Consider the following 22,958-nt stretch of genomic DNA (forward strand, 5'->3'; position numbering starts at 1 on the left):
GCAAAAACGGCAAATTCTGTCATTTGTTAACAAAATGTAGGAGAAAATACCTTAAAGCTTAATATTTTCAGTTTCAGTTAAGCTGTTTTTCTAAAATTTTCACAGCATATTACATGAATGGAACTATTTTCAAAAGAGATCGGTTTTCAGAAACTTGATTAAGACGTTGTAAATCAAAATTGCCATTTTGAAAATTTCTAAATTTTCAGTTTGGACTTTGCATCATCGAAAATCTTGAAATATTTTATAAAAATCATACATATTACATCCATCGGGTCGTAAATTTAAGGGAAAACACAAATATGTTTATAGTTTCTCCCCCTATTACCACTGGGCTTAATAATTTGATTTTAACTACACCTACGTTTTGGGGGCCCCAAACCTCCGTTTTGACAACCAGGGGTATACTGTAAAAAAATTTATCAAACTAATTTATGCCCAAAACCCTCTAAATCACATTATAAAACTATGGTCAAAATTTTGTATTCATATCTTAAAGATATCTCGAGAAATCGCTAAAACTGCAAACCTCCGTTTTGGGGGCCATTAGAAAAAAGCTACATATCTTTAAGCGATTGAAAAATATTGTTGAAATTGAAAATTTTGAAAAAGAACTTCCAGGAAATAAAGTAGAGATGTTAAAGCTTTTCATGCAGCAAAACTTTGTGTAAAACCTCTTTTCCTCTAGATTTGAGAGAAATTTCAAATTTGATCGACGTTTTAGGGGCCACATACTGTAGTCTATAAAAAATAAATGAAAATAAATATTAATTTAAATAATAATAAATTAATAATTTGAAAAATAATTTAATTCATATTTGGTTTGAAAAATCTATCCTTGCTTTTGAAAAGAATTGTTCATTTACAGCATTTCATTGGTTAATTTCAAATTATTTTTCTTACTACGTTTTATTCGTGTTTGGCTAGACTAGAGACGGTTTTACAGTCCATCTAAGTAAAATCTCAAAATTGAGAACTTCTATATACTACCGGGCAACTTAATTGCGTTTTCCAGTCATCAAAGAGCTTTAGGACCATGTTCAGGCGTTACGGTTCCGTTCTGTTCCGAAACACTGTGTGGACGTCAAAATTCGAAACGTCAAAAAAGAACACGTTACAAAGCAAAACAGATCGAAACGGTTTCGCTCCACTTTTTCATCGGAACGGAACTGCTCCGTTTTCATGCTCCAAAACGTTCCGAAACCAATATGAATACACTCGATCCGTAACGAAGATCATACTGGAGTGAAACGGAACAGTAACGTGTGAACATGGTCTAAGTGAACCCCGGGCTGGTGTTCGGCCTGAAAATTGAAATAAAAATTGAGTTTTAAATTTTGAAAAAAAGTTTAGATGTCAGATTGATTTCTTCACACTATCGTCTTTACTATCAATTTTCTTCTAATTTTAAGATTAGAATAAATAGAAAGCACAATGAAAAGAACATTATTCGAGCATGGTACTGGCAATGAAAAGAAATCTAAAATTGAAGATGAACAACAAGAAGAAGAATTAATTTTTTCAAAACCTTGGAAAGGTAGTGATGGAGTTGTCATTGTTGAAGACAAAGAATTGCATGTTCATACTACAGTTTTGTCTTTGGCTTCTCCTGTATTTGAAAAGATGTTTAATGGAGGTTTCAAGGAAGCTCAAACTCGACGAGTTACATTGGAGGGGAAGTCATATGATTTAGTTGAACACATGTTAAAATTGATTTACCCAAATGATTTATCAAGTTTAGGTAACAATTCTATGTTTTTAAGGAATACAAAATACCATTGCAAAATAATATTGTAAAATGTAAGTATTACATTATAATACTTATCGGTGTTATGGAATGTACTTTATTTATTTTAGATTTGCCTGACAATTCTACCGTGATTATAACATCTGAAATTTGTCCTTCTTTTTTAGCCCTGGCTAATGTTAATTTGATTGTTATCTTTTTTAGATCCAGAACCCATGCTTTGTCCAAATTGCCTTGTAAAGAAAAAACAGAATCGCAATCTTTGCCGCTGGAATATTGCTCGAGTGAAAGACACACCTGAGATTAGTGAGTTTTTAGATTGTGATTTTCTTGTGATTTGTGGCTTATATGCCAATACGGTGTTCTTCATGCTTCCTAGTGCGTTATAACCGAGTTTGTGTCATAGTGTCCTCCCCCCCCCTTTATAAAGGGGGGGACCAATTTTCCAATTTTGAATGGGTGAGGGGGAAAAATAAAAATTTGAAAAGTAAAGGGGAGAAAAAAAAGAGGGGGGAAAACATCGAAAGTTGGCAAATTTGGTGGGGGGAAGTGCGAAATCACTTCAATTTTATCTGAGCAACAAAGGACAGTCCACATGATATCATGTGATTAGATCATGATTGAAAGATTAACCCATTTTCGTTCTATTTTGTCTAGTATTCCTTTTGCAGCTAAATTTTATGTTAATGTTAGGTTGAAATTTGAGAAATTTATACGGGTATATGGGGGGAACTGATATTTTCAGAATTTTCTGGGGGGGTAGCAAAAAAGAGGGGGGAAACTAAAAAACCGAAAAGTCATAGGGGGAAAAAAAAGAGGGGGGGATTGAAAAAAATGAAGAATTTGGTGAGGGGAACAAACCCTGGAGGACACTATTTTAAATTGTGTTTGTGTTTTTTTAGTGACAGAGACGTTAGGCTTCTAATTTGTCTATATCATGACTGACTGAGGACGGCGGTAAATCAGCAGTTTTGCCGTCCTCGAGTTTTTCCAAATCGCTTCAGTCACTTTACCGTGCTCAAAAGTGCAAATACATAAACTCACTACTTTCTTTGAGGGAGAGGATTATAATCGCCAATAATTCGTGCTATAGGAGCATCATAGCTTTCATCGTTTTCATAGTTTCCAAAGCAAAGAAGCTCTGCTTTCGTAGAAATATATGTCATAGGCAAGGGACAGCTTTGAGCTATTGCATACCTAAAGGAAATGGACACAGAAAAATAATCTCGTGAAAATTTGTTGTTTCTAGAACCATTGATGGAAAATTGCCGTGTTTGCGGTAAATGGCTTATCAGAGATTGTAAGTAATGAAATTATTGAAAGTTTCTATTTTGATGATATTCCGTCACTCCTGTTTGTCCTTTCAACAAGCTCAAAACCCCTTTCTAATTTGAGTTATATATTCTATATATATTCTTTTTTAACCGTGTCAAAAAGACTGAAGACGAATCATCTCGTTATAATCTTGTTAAAGGTTTCGCGACTGAATGACGAAATACATCGTCAGAAAGTTAATTGGGGTTTCGTTACCATTACTGAAAAATGAAACGGTTTGTGTACAAAACTTTATACACATTCAATTTGAGACCAGGGGGGTGGGGCTTGGGCAAAATTGGATACGGGGACGTGCTGCTGGGGGTCCCTTTTTTCAGGCTCTGAAGATATCTGACAGGGTCTTAAATGTACTAATTTTCAAGATATCTCTGGTAGGGTCGACTCTTGGTAATTTTTGACAATTTTCAGGGTGCGCAGATATGAAAAATTTTCAATTTTGCGTTACTTTTAGTCATTTTGGCTACTTCAGAGAGAGAAAATAAGAAAATTTTTCGATTTTTCTTTCTGACAGGGCTCCAAATTTACCAGATATTCATTTCTGACAGGGTCCATTTTTCAAACTCCAGCGGCACGTCCCCGTCGGCCGTCAAGGTCAATGCCCCCCCCCCCCCCCGGAATTTGAGATTTGTTGCTTTTATGTTATTACTCATTTTGAGCATGATTTAAAGTTTTATAACTTGAGGCTGAAAATGGTTAAAAAAAGGAATCGTTAAAGGGGAACTCAACAAATTTGTCATTTTTATTTTTTTCCTGATTTTTGGTATTATTAAGTATAAAAATGAGAAAGAAAGTATATAGGTTCGATCTCTCAAATAAAAATCATGAAAAATCTCTCTTAACTTCAGTTAAAAATATGTTCAAAAAATCACCCCCTTTCTTTTTAAAAAAGATCGACTTCTCTTTGGATTATGACGTCACCGTATTCAGAAAACAGAGCAAATTCAGTTATGACTACAGTATGTTTTCAGAGTTCTGTTTTAAACAAGAAATAAATACATAGAAAAGTATTCCTGGTGAATTGTGGGTGATTTAGCTGAATAACAATAAAAAATCCAACAAGAAACACAGAAATTTAATCACAAACCCTCTACTGAAGGGCCTGTCTTCACTGACTTTTAGCCTGAGAAGATAAGCATCTTCCTCTTTCTGAATGCGACTACGTCATAAAACAGCTGAAAGTGCGTCTTTTTTATTTGATAAACAATTTCATTTTAGTAGAGGGGAGCCTCTTTTTAAAAGCTCATTAAACAAATTTTTAGAGTGAAAGAAGAGTTGCAACCTTGAAATTTTGAAATTTATCGTTGAAACAAACCATTTCAGGATAGAAACAAAAAAATCCAAAATTTGTTGAGTTCCCCTTTAAGTAACTGCTCAGGCTCAGAACAAGAAATCCAGTTCAAAAGAGAAACAGTAAGATAAAAACTTGAATTTGCACACATTTACAATTTAATCTAAACAAAGAGATGATAAAATATTGTTGAAACGACATCCAATATGTCAAAAAGAGAAAATGGAAAATATAGAAGCTATACTTATGCAGAAGTCAGATACACGTTTTTTTATAAGAACATCCAAAAAATTTGAATACTTCGAATGTTCTTAAACATGTTCTTAGTTTCACCATTTTGTGAGTATTCCGGTCCATTTTCCTAAGAAATTACATGTTTTTTTTATAAGCAAGTGTCTGTCCCTATATCAGGCTTGCATCATGCTTAGCATTCTATTGTTCTCAAACAATAGAGCCATTGTTTAGGTACCAAAAACTGAGCCTGCATATGCTTATAAACGTTATGCTTATAAAAGAAAAAACATATAGGTGTTTTAGAGTCCACAAAGCATTGAAATGTTCTTAACTCGTTCGTGACATTTTAGCCGTCGATTTCTTGTGTTCTTATATAGTTTATTCTTATAAAAATCCTAATTTAGCAGCTAAGTAAATAAGGAACTTGATAAGGAATTTTGAGGCTGAAGTTCTCTCGAAAAGTAAGAAGCTCCAGGCTGGAGCCAAGGTAAGGTTCTTTATAAACAACGTGTAATAGTATCATGTAATCTTGCTTCAATAATTGTCATCGTTATTGGAATTTCAAAGCTTTAGGTCAACGATTGTACACAAAGCACCTACAGAAATTGTACCAAATTGCAAACGAGTATATGGTCAAAAGAATTATCGAACTCGTGAAGAATGAAATTGACCGACAATGTCGATCTCTCTACGACTTATTCAATGCATTTGACATACTCGAAAGTTCTGAACTTTTAGATTTGAAGAATATAAAGGAAGATTGTTTCAAGTTTATCAGTGAATACAAATTTGGTGTTAATCCATATACAGTTCAAATAATCGAAAGTAAGCTTCAAGAGAGAGAAATATCTTTGGAATCAAATTTAAGAATCAAAGGAATCTTGTTACAAAGATTTGTTGAATCCGATTCTCCAGCTTCGAAAGGTGAAATCAAGAAGATTGCAAAGGGATTGGCTTCTTTTGATATCAATAAATATGGCACGCCGTCACAAAAATAAAATTTCATGAGTTATTTGCAGAAATTCGGCGTTGTTTCAGGGGGATGGGGAATTTATACTTTTTTGGAAATATCGAGTTTTATATATTATTTCTAAAATACTTCTATAAATTGAGCAATGTGGGTGGTGATATCGCAGTTTTTTTGCTACGAGTGATTAATCGTTAATTGCACGACAAAACATACGATTCCGAGGTAATCATCAGTAAACATTCGAAAACCTTCTTTTTTTCTTTTGTTTAAAAAGAAAACATTGCTGTGTAATTTTTCTTTGTTTTCAATTAAAAGAAGCTATTGTAACGTAAAATTTCTTTGTTCTTTTCGATATTGAAGAAAAAAAATGTCTTTGTTTTTTATTATATAGTAAAAATAAGTCTCTGCCACAGGACTTGGGAGAGAAAAGAATAAGGGGACAAAAGTGTCCCCCCGCCGAAGAGTGCAAAAAGTGGTAATAGTGCAATTAACGATTAATCGCACTCCTCTAAACCAATCAGATTCGAGTAATTTTACACAGCTGACGATTTACTGAAGTTTGAGAAGTTTGATCATGAACATATAAACGACTGGACATCTATCTTTTATTGTCTCTTTGAAGCGAGCTTCGTTGCCGCCTGTATTTCAAAATGGGTATGAAAAATCCGACAATATTCCGTCATAATTTTATTTCTTTGAAATATTTTGGTAAAAAGATTGATAGAGCTTGAACATTACTCCTAATGTACAAAAAAATTATTTTCGAATTTTTTTACAAGTTTGCAATATATTTTATCAACATTTTCAACTCTGAAATGCAGAATTTCAACTGCGTGTATACTTTTGAATCCCTTTTGTCACTCCAATAATTTTTTTTATGACTTGAAAAAAATAGCTTGCCAAAGTTGAGAGCCTGTGTAATAAGAATATCGAAATTAGAATGTGACACTCTCTAAAATTATTAGACACTTTTAAGTCAAAATTTAGAAATATTGGTCGGAGTTTTGACAAGCTGACGATGATTTTGCCTCTGTTATCTTTGTTATGATATAGATAAAGACTTGAGAAGAGTAGAAACAACAGAGACTTTTGTCGAAGTTTTGACGTTGTTAGCAAGGTATTCCCAAGTGGTATATCATCAAAATCTATTGTTTCATTTTATGCTTTTAACGAGGCGGCAACGAAGCTACATGTTTTTTTTTTTATAAGCAAGTGTATGCCCCTTGATCAGGCTCGAGTATGCTTAAGCTTTCAAAGCATCCAGACATGAAATATGCTTATTATATGCTTAAGAATTATTATGCTTTTGATTCACCCAACCAAATTTTTTAATAAAATCTTTAAAATTTTGTTAATATTCGATTCAAAAAGCATTTAAATTTTTGAGCAGTGGAATGAGGCTAGCCATGGAATGTCTTTTTTTACTTGACCACTTGCAAACCTTTTTGAATAGAAAGAGATTGACTACTTGAAAAAATATTTCAGGCTAGCGTATATGCTTATGTTATGCTTAGGAAATCTGCAAATCTGAGCCTTCGTATGCTTATAAGCGTTATGCTTATAAAAAAAAAAACATGTAGCAGCCCTTTCTACAAAAAGACAAAGGAGATAGATGTCCAGTCGTTTATATGTTCATGGTTTGATATAATACTGTTAACCTACATTTTGTTTTATAGTAAAAAGTGAATCGAAATTTAATTGAAAAAAAGTGATGGCGTCAAATTACAACCAGTGGTTCAAAATAAAACTGATAAATAAAAGACCTCATAATGAAAACTCTGACGACGAAATACCATCAAAATCAACAAGAACTGGTGACGCCTCGCCTTTTTCGAAACCTTGGAAGGGCAGCGATGCTGTCTTCATAGTTGAGGATAAGGAACTTCATGTTCACATACAAACATTATCCTTGGCTTCACCTGTGTTTGAAAAGATGTTCAATGGCAATTTTGTTGAAGCTCAAACTAAGAGGGTGTCACTTGAAGGCAAATCGTTCAAAATAGTTGAAGCAATGTTAAAATTCATTTATCCGAGTAATGGCTGCAATTTAGGTAATCTTATATCATAATATCATTGTCCTATGCAAAAATCTAGAAATCTTGGTCAAACCGTAGTTTAGCTTTTATTTAATAATTGTTACACTATTCACATGGCGAAGTGGCCGCCCTCTGCCAACTGAGTCTACCTTGCCCTAAAGGAGTGACGTCACGTCCTATCCTGGCTATCACAATTCCCTGTTCAACTCGACGATGTAAGCCCATAGATTTATAAAGCCCGAAGGGCTAGATGGCGTGCTTTAAGCTTTTCCAAGCAAAAAAAAGTGAATATTGCAAAAAATGTTGCTGCTATTGTTTTCGAAAACCCGCGAAGCTTCTGATTTGTCAAGCGCTGAAATTTTATTGTAATGCCACCTGACTTAGGTAGGATTTCCTACCTAACCTCGGCACAAGCACTCTATCTAGCCCTTCGGGCTTTTATAAATTTATGTGCAAGCCAAGTGGATAAAATGTTGTTTTCCGTCTTTCTCTCCTGAAGTTAGGGTTGTAGGTGATTTATTCATATTAATATTGTGTTTATAGGGACAAATTTTCCCCAAAACTCACTCGAGGATCAGCCATAATTTTACGCCAAACCTATATCTAACGACCGACGCTAGTTTCTTGGCTGTCTGTCTATTCAACAATGAAGTAAAAACCCGAAAGGCTAAAAGAAAATCTTTAACCTTTCGCAGGGAAGAAAAAAGTGAAGCCTTATAGGATATACGCCGTATTTTTTACGACGGATTGGTATAAGTGGTATTGTACTTTACAAGTGGTATAATCTAGCGGAAAATTTTATTTTTAATCCGGAATTTGTATAAGAACCACAGCAAAAATACAGCATTTATGTACGCGTTTTTAGCCAATCAGATTGCTCATATTTTTCATGTTGACGATAAAAACTTTATACTAAAACATATTTTTATGTTGTTTGCGATCATTATCATTTCACCATTCACAGGGAATGTCTGCAACTACAGCATAATTGCCCGAGCAACATTCACATGCGATACTTGCAAACATCACCATATTCCTGATGACAAAAGTAAGTTATCGCTCTTTCATACCTTTATTTCTTTCAGATAGCGTGGTGTTAAGTAAAATAAATCTACTAGTAGTCTTCTGGTGTAGCTGTCGGCGGAGCCGGGCGTGAGGGGGCCTATCCCCTTTCGTTTTTGCTGGAGACCAGGGAGACCGAATGCTGAAGTAATGCGCTATACTTGCTGTCAGCGCCCAGCTACTTAACCTCGCAATCAGATATCCAATCTAAGCTATTCATTTGCTGAGTTGGTGGTGACCGGGAATCGAACCAACAAGCCTTGATAATAAGCGGGGGTTGGAATAAAAATGTCCTTGGTGTAAAAATATTGAAAAGGAGGCTAATACAGCAGAATTACGATAAAAATTAATAAGCGGGGGGACGGCTATTAGGTACCCAAGAGTAAACTAAATAGTCAAAGGATGTTATGTACAGTAATGAGGTAATTGTTTTGGGATTTCGTAATATTATCTTTTAGATGGCCAAAGAAATATGAATTTGGACGCGTTGCATCAGCTGTTTGATTTGTCAAACGAGTATATGATGGATAGATTGAATCAGAAAGTCATAAAAAAGATTATTCAAGAAAGTGAATGCATCAAAAGTTCACGGACTTTTATGGTCATCAACTTGCTGTCTATAGGCAAAAAAATGTCACTTAGGCAGATTGTTGATAATTGTCTTGCAGAGCTTACTAGAAGATCCCCGGCATACACAGTAAGACAAGGAATTATATTGGAAAAGCGCGTACGTATATGCGACTTCTTTCGAGGAAGAGAAAACGAAGGACGGAATCTCAACGTGAAGGGTGCATTTCTTAAGAAACATGCTGCAATACTGAAGAAATATAAGCCATACATACGAACAGATGATATACCAGAAGACTTGAAAGAACCTTTTTATGACGATCCTTTTGACTTAGCTATCGAGGATCTAGAAAAGATAGGGGATGATTTATTTTCGGACAACAATTCCATGAACGATTCGACAAAATGAAGTGCAAATGGATATTTAGAGTTTTTAAGCGGTAATCAATAGCTTTTAAAATTCTTAAACGTTGAAAGATTTACCATCGCTTTTGAGTTGATTCCATCTCCATAATAACTTCCCATCGCCTAACAAATATCTTCCGATAAAGTGATATGAGGTTTTGGCTCTCGATGTCATATCCTACTTTACATGAGAGCTTGCACGCTTTTTTTATAAGGAAAACTTTAAAAAACACAAACTTCAATTTTGGCAAGAAGAAATTATCCTATCGAATAAAATTTTTCGAATATGGCTTTCTAGAGTCACTTTTTCACCAAAATTTGGTCTTTCTAAGGGTCGCTTCTAGGAGGCCCTGCCCACACATACCCGTCATCTGCCAACCCTAGTACCCCCCCCCGGGTCAATTGTAACCACTGGTTGGTAAATTGTTGTAATACCAGAAGGCATGTTATCGTGTATTTTAAGGGGAAAGATCTTTCTTCCATTATTATACCTTTTAAATATTCAAACCTAATTTTCTTCGGATGTATAAACCCTTTTTATAAAAACATCCAAAATATTTCAAGCCTACGGATGTTATATAGTCGAACGTGCGCAACGCACTGGGCTCAACTTCAGTGGCTTCAAATCATCCATAGGCCCAATTGTAGACCCCCAGATATTCACCCAATGAACAAGTGTGCAAAATTTCAGCCAAATCCGACTATTTTTGAAGTCTCCAGCCTGCCCCAAAGTTTTAGCCTCGTTTTGGCGAAAAACTCGTCCCCAGTCCCCAAAAATCAAAATTTTCGAAAATTGGAAAAAACACCCCCAGATATTCACCTAAGGAACGAGTGTGCAAAATTTCAACCAAATCCGACCATTTTTGAAGTCTCCAGGCTGCCCCAAAGTTTTAGCCTCGTTTTGGCGAAAAACTCGTCCCCAGTCCCCAAAATCAAAATTTTCAAAAAATGGAAAAAAACACCCCCAGATATTCACCTAAGGAACGAGTGTGCCAAATTTCAACCAAATCCGACCATTTTTGAAGTTTCCAGGCTGCCCCAAAGTTTTAGCCTCGTTTTGGCGAAAAACTCGTCCCCAGGCCCCAAAAATCAAAATTTTTGAAAAATGAAAAAAATGCCCCCAGATATTCACCCAAGGAACAAGTGTGCCAAATTTCAGCCAAATCGAACAATTTTTGAAGTCTCCAGGCTGCCCCAAAGTTTTAGCCTCGTTTTGGCGAAAAACTCGTCCCCAGGCCCCAATAATCAAAATTTTTGAAAAATGAAAAAAACACCCCCAGATATTCACCCAAGGAACAAGTATGCCAAATTTCAGCCAAATCGAACAATTTTTGAAGTCTCCAGGCTGCCCCAAAGTTTTAGCCTCGTTTTGGCGAAAAACTCGTCCCCAGGCCCCAATAATCAAAATTTTTGAAAAATGAAAAAAATACCCCCAGATATTCACCCAAGGAACAAGTGTGCCAAATTTCAGCCAAATCGAACAATTTTTGAAGTCTCCAGGCTGCCCCAAAGTTTTGGGACATACACACACACAGACAGACAGACAGACACGCACACACACATTCTCAGATTCTAACTCAACTGAAGTTGAGAAAACTTTTTAAGTTTTAAGCCTAAAAATTTTATTGAAAGTTCTTATTTTCCTTTTTTTGTTAGGATTTTTGTGTAATTTCCTCAGAAATTTGGTGTTTTAGATTCCGGGAAGCCTTAAAATATTCTAAGCTTGTTCTTGTTATTTTGGCTATCAAAGCCTGATTTTCTTATATAGTTTGTTCTTATAAAAATGAACGTTTACAACTTGTTAGGTTATTTGAAAGGGTTTGTTAGCTTTTGAAAGTGATTCTCAAAATGACTGTCTGTCATTATGTTTTGTTTTGCCCGAACAAGATTTTACTACCACTTGACTAATATTCACATCAAGTGAAGTTTATGAAGTTCAAAAATTTATTACCCCCGTTCATTTTAGCGTGGTATTTTGCTAGCTCAATCCAAATGTCCAATAAAAAGGAGGATTTCCTAAGATATAAGAATAGATTTTTATATAAGAACAAACTATATACTCTCGGGTGTACTTAATACCCCCCCCAGCTTGAAAGTTCTCTCTTTTGTCTTAATTCTGCAGTATTAGTCTCCTTTTTAAAAATTTTCCACCCAATACATTTTTATTCCACCCCTCCCGCTTATTAAGTTTTATGATTTTTTCCAACCCCCCGGCTATCAGGTACCTGAGATTAAGAACATCAGGCCTCGTTGCCCAAAATATTAAGAACAAGTTAAGAACATTTTGGGGTTTTGTGAACTCGAAAACACGCGTTTCCTTAGAAAAATGGACAAAAGTACTCGAAAAATGGCGAAAATAAAAAACATGTTAAGAAAATTTTTAGTCTTAAAACTCAAACAGTTAAGGACATCCAAAGGTTTCAAAAATTTTAGATGTTCTTATAAAAAACGTACTTTGGGACCAGTCCTCGGAACATTGTAATTTTAAAAAAAATTTATTCTACCTTCAATGTATAAAAAGCTTTTCCAAAATGAAATTTTTACACAAACAGGATGTTCCAAGTGCGCTCCCCAAAACCTCAAGCAAAATTAAGGGTACTTTTTTTCAAGTTATCTGGAAGAAGCTCTGATAAGAATGAACACCATAACTTTCTATATTTGGTCTAATGGACACACAATGTCGAACAATGATTGCATACATTGAGTTTCAAGTCCGAAGGACTAGAGGCGAGACTCCTAGATGGGAATTGAAACCAATTATTTCCCATCCAAAACAAACGCCGCATTGAAACTAAAATCTATCGCTAGATTTCAAAAAATGTATTCCCTCCATTCTGTCGTCATGATTACGGCGTGTTCTATGCTCGTTTTGGATGGGAAATAAGTGGCTTCAATTTCTCTTGGCTGAGAAGGGTTAAAGTTTCGCCTCTAGCCCATTGGGCTTGAGACTCAATGATTGCATATCATTACCCTTTTTTGCCACCATGAAGGAACCACTCTCAAGGGAGTTACTCTAATTACGCTTAACATGGTTTCCACATGATAGCAAATACCTTTTTAATTTATTTGCGATTTTTCACGGCTCTTCTATATGCCTAGGATATTTACTGATCTAATGACAGGCTGGTGTAAAGGTAAGGTTTTGTGCTATCATTAACTTGACCTGTTATTGATATTATGGTGAAAGAACATTTAATTGGGTTTCCAGTATGTTATTCAACCAACTATTAAAGCTTGTTTTAATTTACCTAGACCCCTACTACATTTAAATGCTATCTATCAAAAAGTGATTTGTGTTTATATTGATGAAATTATCTGTATTTCATCAATATAATATCATTTTATTTGAAAGTCTCAAAACAAATTTAGTTCTAAAGTATGTGATATCTTTAATATATATTTTAAAATTCAAAATTAAAAGGTATTATTGTTAGAATGCTCGGGTTGGGTCGGTATATATATCCTGAAATGGACTCTGAGAGAGACTAAATTTTTGAGAAAATATTAAGTACCCCACCCCCCCCCCCCCCACCCTGTTATGCAGTCAGCATCTGCTAATTTTAGCATTCTTTCTTCTTTGGCCAAGCATTGTCAACCTATTCTGGGTGAAATTTCAAATGGTATTATTTTTGTTGTTTATCATTTATATTATATATCAATTTGTATTGTAGGGGTTTAGAAAATGGAAGTTTGCAGCTATCGCCTTCCGGTCAAGAACAATGTCACCACATGTATGACATAATTTTATTTCTTTCTCTACATCTGATGATTTTCAAAACATATAGTGTTAATCAAGAGTGGGGTACTTATGAAAAAATATAAAAAATCAATAGAATTTCAACTTTTACTTTAAAATTCCACTTTCTTTTTATAGTAATTTTTATAAGTCAGCAAGTAATATTACAAAGAACAAAAATTTTAACTACATATTTATAAAAAAGAAGGGTTTACAAGCTCAGAATTTGGGGAAAAGCTGAACCAATAAAGATTAAGATTCTTTTTTCAAAATTTCATTTTTAATTACGATGTTTTGAAAAAAAGAAATCAAATTTTATAATTTTTCTAAAAGTCTATAAAACATATTTTGACGAATTTGAAAAAACCAAATTCTTTCCATAAATTACAAAAAAAAAGAAATTTTAAAAAATATTCTCACTGTACAGTATGTACAAAAATTTATTTCTAACAAAATTTACAAGTGTTTTAAAGTTCTTTCTACACAATAATCTTTTGATACCATCATTAATGGGAACAATAAATCATTTTAAATTGTTAACCTATTAAATGATGAAAGCATATTAGAGAACGCTGGCCAATGCCAATCGGTTCTACAGCGTTCGTTTGATAGCTTAATCACTTTCAAGATGATTTTGGCGACAGTTTGTTTAATTAAATATCAATCGCTTGCTATTTATAATCGACATCCGGTCAAAATTATCTTTCCAATTTGGACAAAGTTTCTAATTTTTATCAGGGCTGTCGAAATTTGATTGCCAAGTGATAAAACCCCTTGCAGCTTCTTCAACTGAAATCAACTTATTTCTTTCTTAAGCTGAAGATTGATCGTCGACCAGTTGAGGAACTACTGCTTTTGCTTCCACCGAGAATCGAATTACTTTTTCCCAATGTGGATGAGTTGTTGTTATTGTTTTTACCACCAAGGAAAGAGTGACTTTTCCCAAGGGTATTGCTTCGTCCGTATGTTCCGGTAGTCGATTTTGTGGTGTTTATTTTAGAGTTCATAGTTCCGTAACTGCTGACCAGAGCTGACGAACCAGTGATACCGCGAATGTATTCATTGCCAGTCTTTAAGGTAGCTTTGCTTTTGCCTTTACTGCTTTTGGAGTCTGATTTTCCATTACCTCCACTGGATTGACGTTTGTAAGGAGCTTTGATGTTCATGTATTTTTCCATTTTGCGTGATGGTGTTGTTTGTTGTTGAATTGTGTGTTGGTTGAAAGTTCTGTTGATAGAATATGATCAAAACAATGATTAAAATCAGTTGTGTGGTGTACCACAGGAATAATACTATCAATAAGATGTTCAGTTGTTTAGTGAAGCTTTATACTGTGAACACCACTGAGCCAAAGTAAGCTTTTATACTATTTTTGCTTCTTGCTCGAACCGGTTTTTCTTTTCAGTTTTGAACAATCAAAATGTTATGTTTATAAACTTAAAATCCCACTCAGTAGTAAAAACAAGACGTTTTAGCATGATGGAGAGATTCTCAGCCGGCAAACAACGTGGCTCGTTGTTTCAACGTTCATCTGACGTTATATGGATGCTGTGAACGTACGATGATGTTGAAACGACGTTGTTCATGCAAGCCGGGACTACTGTGCTTGTTTTAAAAACGATGATCACTACATGCGGAATAGAACACCTCCAACGTCCTCTATCTTTAAAAATAGATGCTTGCAAAAACATTATACAACTTTGCATCGCAGTGTGTTTGCCGCTACGCTAAAAATATTATAACTTTGTCTTACCTTTTAAAAACTGCTTGAGTATTTTATTTTTCAAATCTGAATGTTTTTCCTTCGATTTCAGACGGTTCGTTTCTTCTCAATAACGAAAACAATATCTCCAAAATCCTTTTCCCCTTCTATTTTTTTCTTCACCTTTAAGTCGGTTCTTAAAAAATTTAGTTCTCCTATTTGCGTAATAACTTTGTCGTACTAAAAAAAATTGAAATTTGGTTTTCCTTTCACTCTATGTGTATTTTCCAATCGTCTTTGCGTCTTCTCTTGGTCGAAAGTCTTAATTGAACTAGCTACTTAATCTACATAAGCTTTTATAGTCATCCCTTACTCTCTCTCGGACGATTGTTAGAATCGATGATAAAGAGCTCTATTGTTCTCTATTGCGGTTAGCGTTGTCAGGAGTAACTAACTAAGTTGACAGTTCTTTTTTAATGATTTGACAACTATAGTAGAACACTTATAATGATGACAACAGAGATTTATGTATTAGAGGTTTGGCACTGAATCTTATTTCTCTCGCTCTCTTTATTTTGCCCTTTTTTCATTGAGTGTTTATCAAAAAGCTTCAATACGTCTTTTTGTGTTGTTTTTGTTTTTTTGTAAAATATTGATTTCGTCTCCTAATTCATAAATCAACTCAAAACATACTGGAATCAATAAGCTAGCTTGAATCTTTTAGATGTCCCTTTAAACGAGCAAAAGAACAAAAACAAAATTGTGATTAAATGAAAGCTTAGCCTCCCCTTTAACTTTAAAGAGTCATGCTGAGTATTTAGTTTTCATTGTTGTAGGTATCATGTCTTTTATCTAAAGCATTAGAAAACAAAGGAAACTACTACGACCAGGGTATGTTATCTCCCCGTTATCTACACACGAACCAGTTTTGTTGTCTACTTTCCTTTTAACTTTTGATTCGATAACAGTTTCCTTTAAGTTCGAGTGCTCTGTAGACAATAACAGACCCATCAACTACTAGGATCTTCTTCGAGAGTATCCATTACAGTATTTTCATTGAACGTTTCTAAACTGACTTACTATATTGGGGCAAATGGGAATGGGGTGAGTTTGAAACCATACCACTCACGATGCTAGGTTCGAGAATTTAATTATATTGCCAATTCATTCCCTAGTGGACACGGCAAACACCCCTGTGTGTGTCACAGACCCGCTGTGATCCATCCCCACTGGAAAATTTGGCAAACTTTTCGTCCCCTGTGGGAAAATATCCTGGAATTTTAGATTTCATCCTCACTCGAAATTAAATTTTTTAACCTTAGAACAATAGAATTGCTAACCCCATCGGGATTTCAATAGGAAATTTTATTCCTTACTGAGAAAAACCGGGCCTGTGAGACAGGGGTGTCGGCAAGTTGTAACCTTTCGAAAAAAAAGCCTTTTTTGTAAATTTTCAGTCATCTTAGGTCCCTGATCTTTTTTAAGTCAGTGCATATACTACTTTTTTACGTGCTATAGTATAAAATTGCAAGAATATTATTTGTTTGATTGCAGGTGTGTTATTTACTTAACTGTGCAGTGATGCTCTGTGCAGAGCTACACGTAATCACTCAGTAATTAGTCTCCGTAACAATTACGCAAATTTACCGATAGTTTTTTGCTGATGAGTTAGAAAATTGGAAAAACAACTTATTTTTGATTGTGTCTAATTTTAAAGTTCATCTAAAAAATAGGTGTGTTTTTATTTTGATGTACTTTGTTCGATTAAAAAACCACATTATTTTTATGCATCATCAACCGTAAACTCTTAACCGAAATAGACAAAACTTTGGATAAGTACCCTTCATAGGGAAAATCGAAGCGTGATTAGAAGTGTTTGCATAAAATCTAATTTAGCCACATAGTCAACAGCTTAATCGACAATAAACACCCGCACAATGACGCGCGCCCAGGGATTTTAAGATATTTGATTGTGAGATCTATATTAAAACGTATTATCACGAATAACTTTTTGTTTCAAAATTATTGTTACAGCAATCTGTTTTTAAAACAGTCTTTCTATTTTTATCTCTGTGAACACTGAACCAGTTTAAACGTTATCTTTGTCTCATATAAACCAATGATGGCATGTGTTTTTCTTAAGAACATCTTTGATTTTTGAAGCCTTGAGTTTTAAGCCTAGAAGTGTTCTTAAAATGTTCTTATTCTCACTATTTTGTGAGTAATTTCCTGCAGTGTTCTAAGAAATCAGGTGTGTTAGAGACCGTTAAGCCTTTAAATGTTCTTAACTTATTCTTAATATTCTGGCCATTAAGTGTTAAAGGCTCTGGAAGAAATAAGACTCAAAATCTGGATTTTATATTTTGTATATTGATACATTACAAAACGATACTGACTAAACTTATTAATATTTTCTTATTATTTAATTTCTGTTACCTAAGTTTTGTCATAAATTGTTACCAACTTTTCTTGGCAATTACCATGGATTAATATAGTAAGATTTCCTACAAAAATTATATGCTTACAAATATATCACGTTCTTAAAGTCTTAACAAACGTTTCTAATTCTTAATATTAACAAGAAAGACATTGACGAAACTAAGAAGAAATTTAATGATTTATAAGATCATAAAGATTTTTTAGGAGATTTTACAGATTATTTCTGTCAAAATTGTCCCGTTTAGTTTGATTAATCTCTCACGTGTTTGCTAACCTACACTCTGCCAATCAATGAATACAAACATGACTTTCTACGGCTTATTTTTTTTTACTTTCTCATCAATGTTTTGACGTAATTTAAAAATTGGACCGGGATTTCCAAAAAAATACGCACAGCAAATAGCACGCTTTGTTTAAGTTATTTTTGGCTCTACTTCTTACAAATTTGAATTACCTATTTGAACCTCTTTTACGTTTATAAAACATGGAGCTGCTACTACTTCCTCATAACGCGCGCTCACTATGCGCCAAGAAACAGCTCTAGTAGTACTTCCTAATGCTACGTAATTCCACACTGCTTATGTCCGAGGTTGTTCATACTATCATACTATGGGGCCCATTAGCGCGTGAATGGGATTTTTCACTTGCGTGAATGCGTGAATTGGAAAGCTTTGCGTGAACAAAAATTTCGTGAAATGCGAAAAAGCATTGCGTGAATGCGTGAATTTGGGAAAATTTTTGCGCAATTACGTGAATTGAAGGTCCACTGGGGGGGGGGGGGGCTCTACTATACCCGTTCGGACCTGCGCGTAGTTTTGTTGTTTGTTTTTATTTTGTAGGTGAAATTCATAACCATAAGTTATAAATTAGTTTGTTTGTGAATTTTGGTTGAAGTTTGTTTCTGATTGGATTTTAATGAATTCCACGGATATGGTCTATACTACTAACCAGGTGTGGCCTCTTTTTAGAAGATGGAAAAGATTTAATAAGAGAAGGGATTATCGCAGTCGTTTGTCTTAAGAGTTTGTTTCAGCCAAACCACTTGTCTATAATTTCACAATCTCTCTGTTGAACAGGTAGATATGGTAAAGTACTTCAACTGGTTTGACCAGAATTAAATTTGTGTTCTCAATATTTATGCAACCGTATTCACAAATGTGTGTGCCTTGGTTAGGTAGGAAATCCTATCTAAGTCACGTGACATTACAATAGAATTTTAGCACTTGGCCAATCAGAAGCTTCGCGGATTTTCAAAAACAATAGCATCAATATTATTTGCAATATACACTTTTTTCAGCTTGGAATAGCTTAAAGCACGCCATCTAGCCCTTTGGGTTTTACAGTGAGGGTACCACACCATCCATAAATCAGAAAGGGAAGACGGCTCTGGCAGTCACGACAGACTTTCTGGTTGTTATCTACAGGGTGTCCCTAATTAAAGTATCGAGTCGAAACACAACTATGAGTAGAAAGTTTTATGTGCGTGTTCACAAAATTGTATTTTAAGCTCTCCCTCTTTTTTCTTTGTCGTTACGATTAATTTATACGTTGTAACTACCTTTTGTAATAAGCCTGTGTGATGGAGAACGTTCTTATATTTTAGCGATAACACACACAAACTTTTCTACTCAATCGCATGTTCAAACTCGATACTTTAATTAGGGACACCCTGTAGTAAGAAAAATAGTTGCAAGCCTTCTATTGCATCAAAGTTGCTCGATTTTCCTCTGAATCTAGAAAAAGTTCCATAGAAGATATTTAAAGATCAATTGCTATCAAATTAAAAACTGATCAGTACGTAGGACTACTTAATTGGTCCGTGTATATATAACCGATATGACTTTTATTGACCGTCTTTTTGTTAGCTTGTGGTGTAGACTGAACATAACACTTATCATTAGCCGCCATATTGTTTTATATTTTTGGAAACCACCAAAAAGACAGAGATAAAACAGAGATTCTAATATCTAAATTTTCTATATTGGTTTGATCATAGATATTCCACCCGAAATGATAGCTGGAAGACGATAGCGACCTACTTCTGCAATCAACGTAGATTGAACGCTAACTTAATGATGAAGCTAAAAATTACAACACAGGTGATACTGTTTTCTCGTTGCTTGATACGTTTTCCACTTTCTTGGATCAAGATTTTTCATTTTTACCAAAATATAGTTTATACATCAAAATTTTGAGGGTGGATATCCTGGGGACTGACGATCATTCAAAGTACACTCCATGGCCCCCGGCGTGCACATCGAATTGAGGGGGCCAAGAAAATATGTCGCCCACCATGGTTGGGCGACGAAGAAAATTTTCGACTTTTTGCCCTTATTTCACCCCTCTAAACGGTATATATAAGATTTTTCAAAGTAAAAAAAAAATACTTTGCAAAATATTGGGGGGGGGGGGCATGCCCCCCCTGGCCCCCCCGGTGACGGGGGCCATGCACTCTAGGGAGCTCGTGAGAAGTTTTTTAGTTCCAGGCTGTTTTATTAACGGGCAACTTTTATTCAGCAGCAGTTCCTCACTTTAAGTCCACAATGTTTACTATTATATATCAGGTTATCCTTTGATAAGAATCTGAGGAGAGACAAATATAATTCCTTTCGAGAGATAAAAGATAAATGTGCGCGTGCAGACAAAATAAAATCAAAGCTGATAAACTGAGATTTTAATTTTAGTAACTGTTTTTCAACTTGAAATAGAATAAACCATATACGCCCACATATAGTAAAAATTTTGGTTTTAAAAACAATCATTCTTTATTTTAGTAAGCAGAGAAAAAAGCTAGAAAATCACGGGGGCGCCAAATAAAAACTGACAAAAACCTACAATAACAAGAGTAGTTAGTTTGTCTTCTAAGAGGCCCCTTCATAAGTTTAGATTTTTACAAATAACTACTAAGTCTTATAGGATTTAAAGTCAGATGGGTTTGACTTCAAAACATGATTCTTATCAATAGCTTGTTTGTCCTTTGTTTTAAAGTTTCACACGACTTAAAATGTTTTAAAAACATACAAAACCTAGGCTTAAAATATTAAGAATGAATATAATATGAGCGTAAATTTGATTAAGTTAGCATGAGTACCAAATAACGGTTTAATTTCATAAAAAACTATACATCTTTATGATAAAAATAGCTTAAAGGCCAAGCTATGATAACAAAATTTCTGTAGGGTCACCCTGAAAAGTTTATTCAGAGCATGATATATACTTTTATCAAAACTTACTTCTCATTTAGAAGTTCATTCTGATATCTTTGACATTTAGAAGACCAGGCACGAGTCTCTTTAGTCCTCATTACTTATTCTACTCAGTATGTACAAGAAGCTCGTATATTATCGAGTTCTTTTTGCAGAGCATTGATAAAGTGAGTGTACAAAAAATATGATTAGGGGGAGGCAAGTTACAGTCAGGGATATGTTATAGCGGAGCTGGATATAGCACATTTGAAAAAGCCTTTTTCTATCTCTGTCCCTGACATTAAAATTTGATATGAAATTAAACTTTTTTAATTACAAATTCGTGAAATTTGGATTTCTTTTTAGCCAATGATTCTGCTGTTGCATTTATTGTTCACGATTTCTATTATGAACAGTTTACAATAGAAAAGACAAAGGAGCAATCCACTAAGGAATTCTCGTCCTTCATCCAGCTCCGCTATAGCATATCCCTGGTACAGTAGAGTCTCCATAACTCGAACATGAACGGTAAATAACACAAATGTGTTCGATTTAAAGAAATTTCGAGTTAAAGAGTAAGGTTTAAAGGGCATTGTTAACTGAAGGGACGAGAAGACTTGTTCGAGTTAAAGAGGTTCGAGTTGTAGAGGTTCGGTTTAAAAAGACTATGCTGTAATATCTGTTGATATCTCGGGTAAGACGGGTATGGAAAATAGCCTCGGTTTGTCTGCCAAGCTTAATGAATTTGTTGAGACTTAAAAGACAATCTTGAGTTTTAACTACTTCGTGTTAAACTACATGTCAAAACAAGCATTGCTGTCATAATCTGAATCATTATGGGTGCAATAAATTGTATCCATTTTCACAAAGACTTGAAAGTCTAATAACTAGATTAGCATCTAAGAATGAGTCATGGTGCATTCGAAACTTCGTGGTACATCCTTTGTGTGTTTGTAATATCCATTGATGTTATGTCTATCAAATGTCACATGACCTATATAACCGTTTCCTGCGCAAAGATGATGTGTTTACAACTGATTGTAAAAAGACTCACCCTAGAAGCTGAATCATATTTTTGTCGTCATCTAGTTCAACGAGAGTCATTCGCCACTAATCAGTTACAATTCCTGATTGTCATTTTTAAAGCTTGGTTTTAAACAGTTTCTAAAGCTCCTTTTGCCAAAACCTATGGCTTGAAAAGTCTCAATACGTGAGCTGCTCTATTCTGTATACTAAACTGAATTTAGCAGTCCTTTGGTGATGTTCCGCTAAGATGAGGCTGAACATTAGGGCTCCACTTCTGGAGATCATTTCTATTGTTTTAAAAATTTTGATTTGGAAATTGAAGTAAGTTTCTCCGATTTAGATATGCAGTTTTACATACACGTTTTTTAAAAATCCAAAATTTTTAAAACCTTTGAATGTTCTTAACCTTTTGGGTTTTAAGCGTAAAAATGTTCTTAAAATATTCTTATTTTCTCTGTTTTGTGACCATTTTTACCAATTTTCCTAAAAATTCGGCTGTTTTCGAGTCTGCAAAGCCTTAACATGTTTTTAACTTGTTCTTAGCATTTTGGCCATCGAAGCCTTATGTTCTTATATAGTTTGTTCTTATAAAAAACTTGTGCGTTGATTCGACTTTAACAAGTGCAAAAGTCGTAAGTGCAAATTCAACTCAGAACCTCTCCACAATATTTAACCAGTACAAATCATTACTTAAAGGTCGAAATGACTTCAATCACTATATATGGATTATTTTGTAATCGCATTGTAACCCTATCAGAAATTATCTAGCTTGCTATCTTATCTCCTTTTTTTTGCAATTACAGATTTTCTGTTTGCAGATTGTCTTATTGACAAAGAGAATGATGTCAATAACTGTGTATACGTTAATCAAACAAAAATTAAACCCACAACCTACAAGTTGATTAGCAAAATGTTCCCATTAAAGTTTGGAAAGTGTCGTCATGATTTCAAATGTAGGATTGACACACTCCTGAAAACTGAAGGTCACCGTGATTGTATCAGATCCTTATTGAGGAGTTTGTATATGTTGTAGTTTTAATTTTTTTCGAAAGTTGGAAATATTTGGGAAAAATTATATTTCAATGAATTTCAGATTTGGAAATATCAAGAAATATGATATTTCCTAAACTTTGGAAATATAGAAAAAGTCATATTTTCATATTATGGAAATATCTTATTTTCAAGATATTTCCAGGATTAGAAATCTCTTATTTCGCCCAGTGTCT

The 22,958-nt window shown here is 34.4% G+C and overlaps 2 protein-coding genes and 1 long non-coding RNA gene across 4 annotated transcripts; 2 read left to right on the top strand and 1 right to left on the bottom strand.

The window, feature by feature from the left end:
* The first annotated feature begins 1,414 nt into the window (after positions 1-1,414).
* LOC136821254 (uncharacterized) lies at positions 1,415-5,716 on the top strand. 2 transcript variants are annotated; one of them, XM_067077481.1, is made up of 4 exons: positions 1,415-1,741; positions 1,952-2,053; positions 2,997-3,047; positions 5,172-5,716. In XM_067077481.1, exons 1-4 carry the CDS (start codon positions 1,435-1,437, stop codon positions 5,600-5,602), a joined length of 891 nt encoding a protein of 296 aa, XP_066933582.1. In that variant the 5' UTR covers positions 1,415-1,434; the 3' UTR covers positions 5,603-5,716. The 2 variants fall into 2 exon arrangements, with proteins under 2 accessions (XP_066933582.1, XP_066933583.1); XM_067077482.1 differs by lacking the exon at positions 2,997-3,047.
* Positions 5,717-7,254: 1,538 nt separating this feature from the next.
* On the top strand, positions 7,255-9,734 carry LOC136821176 (uncharacterized). Its single transcript, XM_067077409.1, has 3 exons — positions 7,255-7,625; positions 8,575-8,658; positions 9,131-9,734. The coding sequence occupies exons 1-3, from the start codon at positions 7,286-7,288 to the stop codon at positions 9,646-9,648; spliced, it is 942 nt and encodes a 313-aa protein (XP_066933510.1). The 5' UTR covers positions 7,255-7,285; the 3' UTR covers positions 9,649-9,734.
* A 4,374-nt stretch (positions 9,735-14,108) lies between these two features.
* On the bottom strand, positions 14,109-15,419 carry LOC136821177 (uncharacterized). The gene is made up of 2 exons (XR_010848700.1): positions 15,134-15,419; positions 14,109-14,607 (listed from the first exon to the last, which is right to left on the bottom strand). It is a non-coding gene; the product is annotated as an uncharacterized lncRNA (long non-coding RNA).
* Positions 15,420-22,958: the final 7,539 nt, after the last annotated feature.

This window comes from Clytia hemisphaerica, unplaced genomic scaffold (assembly GCF_902728285.1).
Source record: "Clytia hemisphaerica strain Z4C2 unplaced genomic scaffold, Clytia hemisphaerica genome assembly, whole genome shotgun sequence".
In the NCBI taxonomy this organism is placed as follows: Eukaryota; Metazoa; Cnidaria; class Hydrozoa; order Leptothecata; family Clytiidae; genus Clytia; species Clytia hemisphaerica.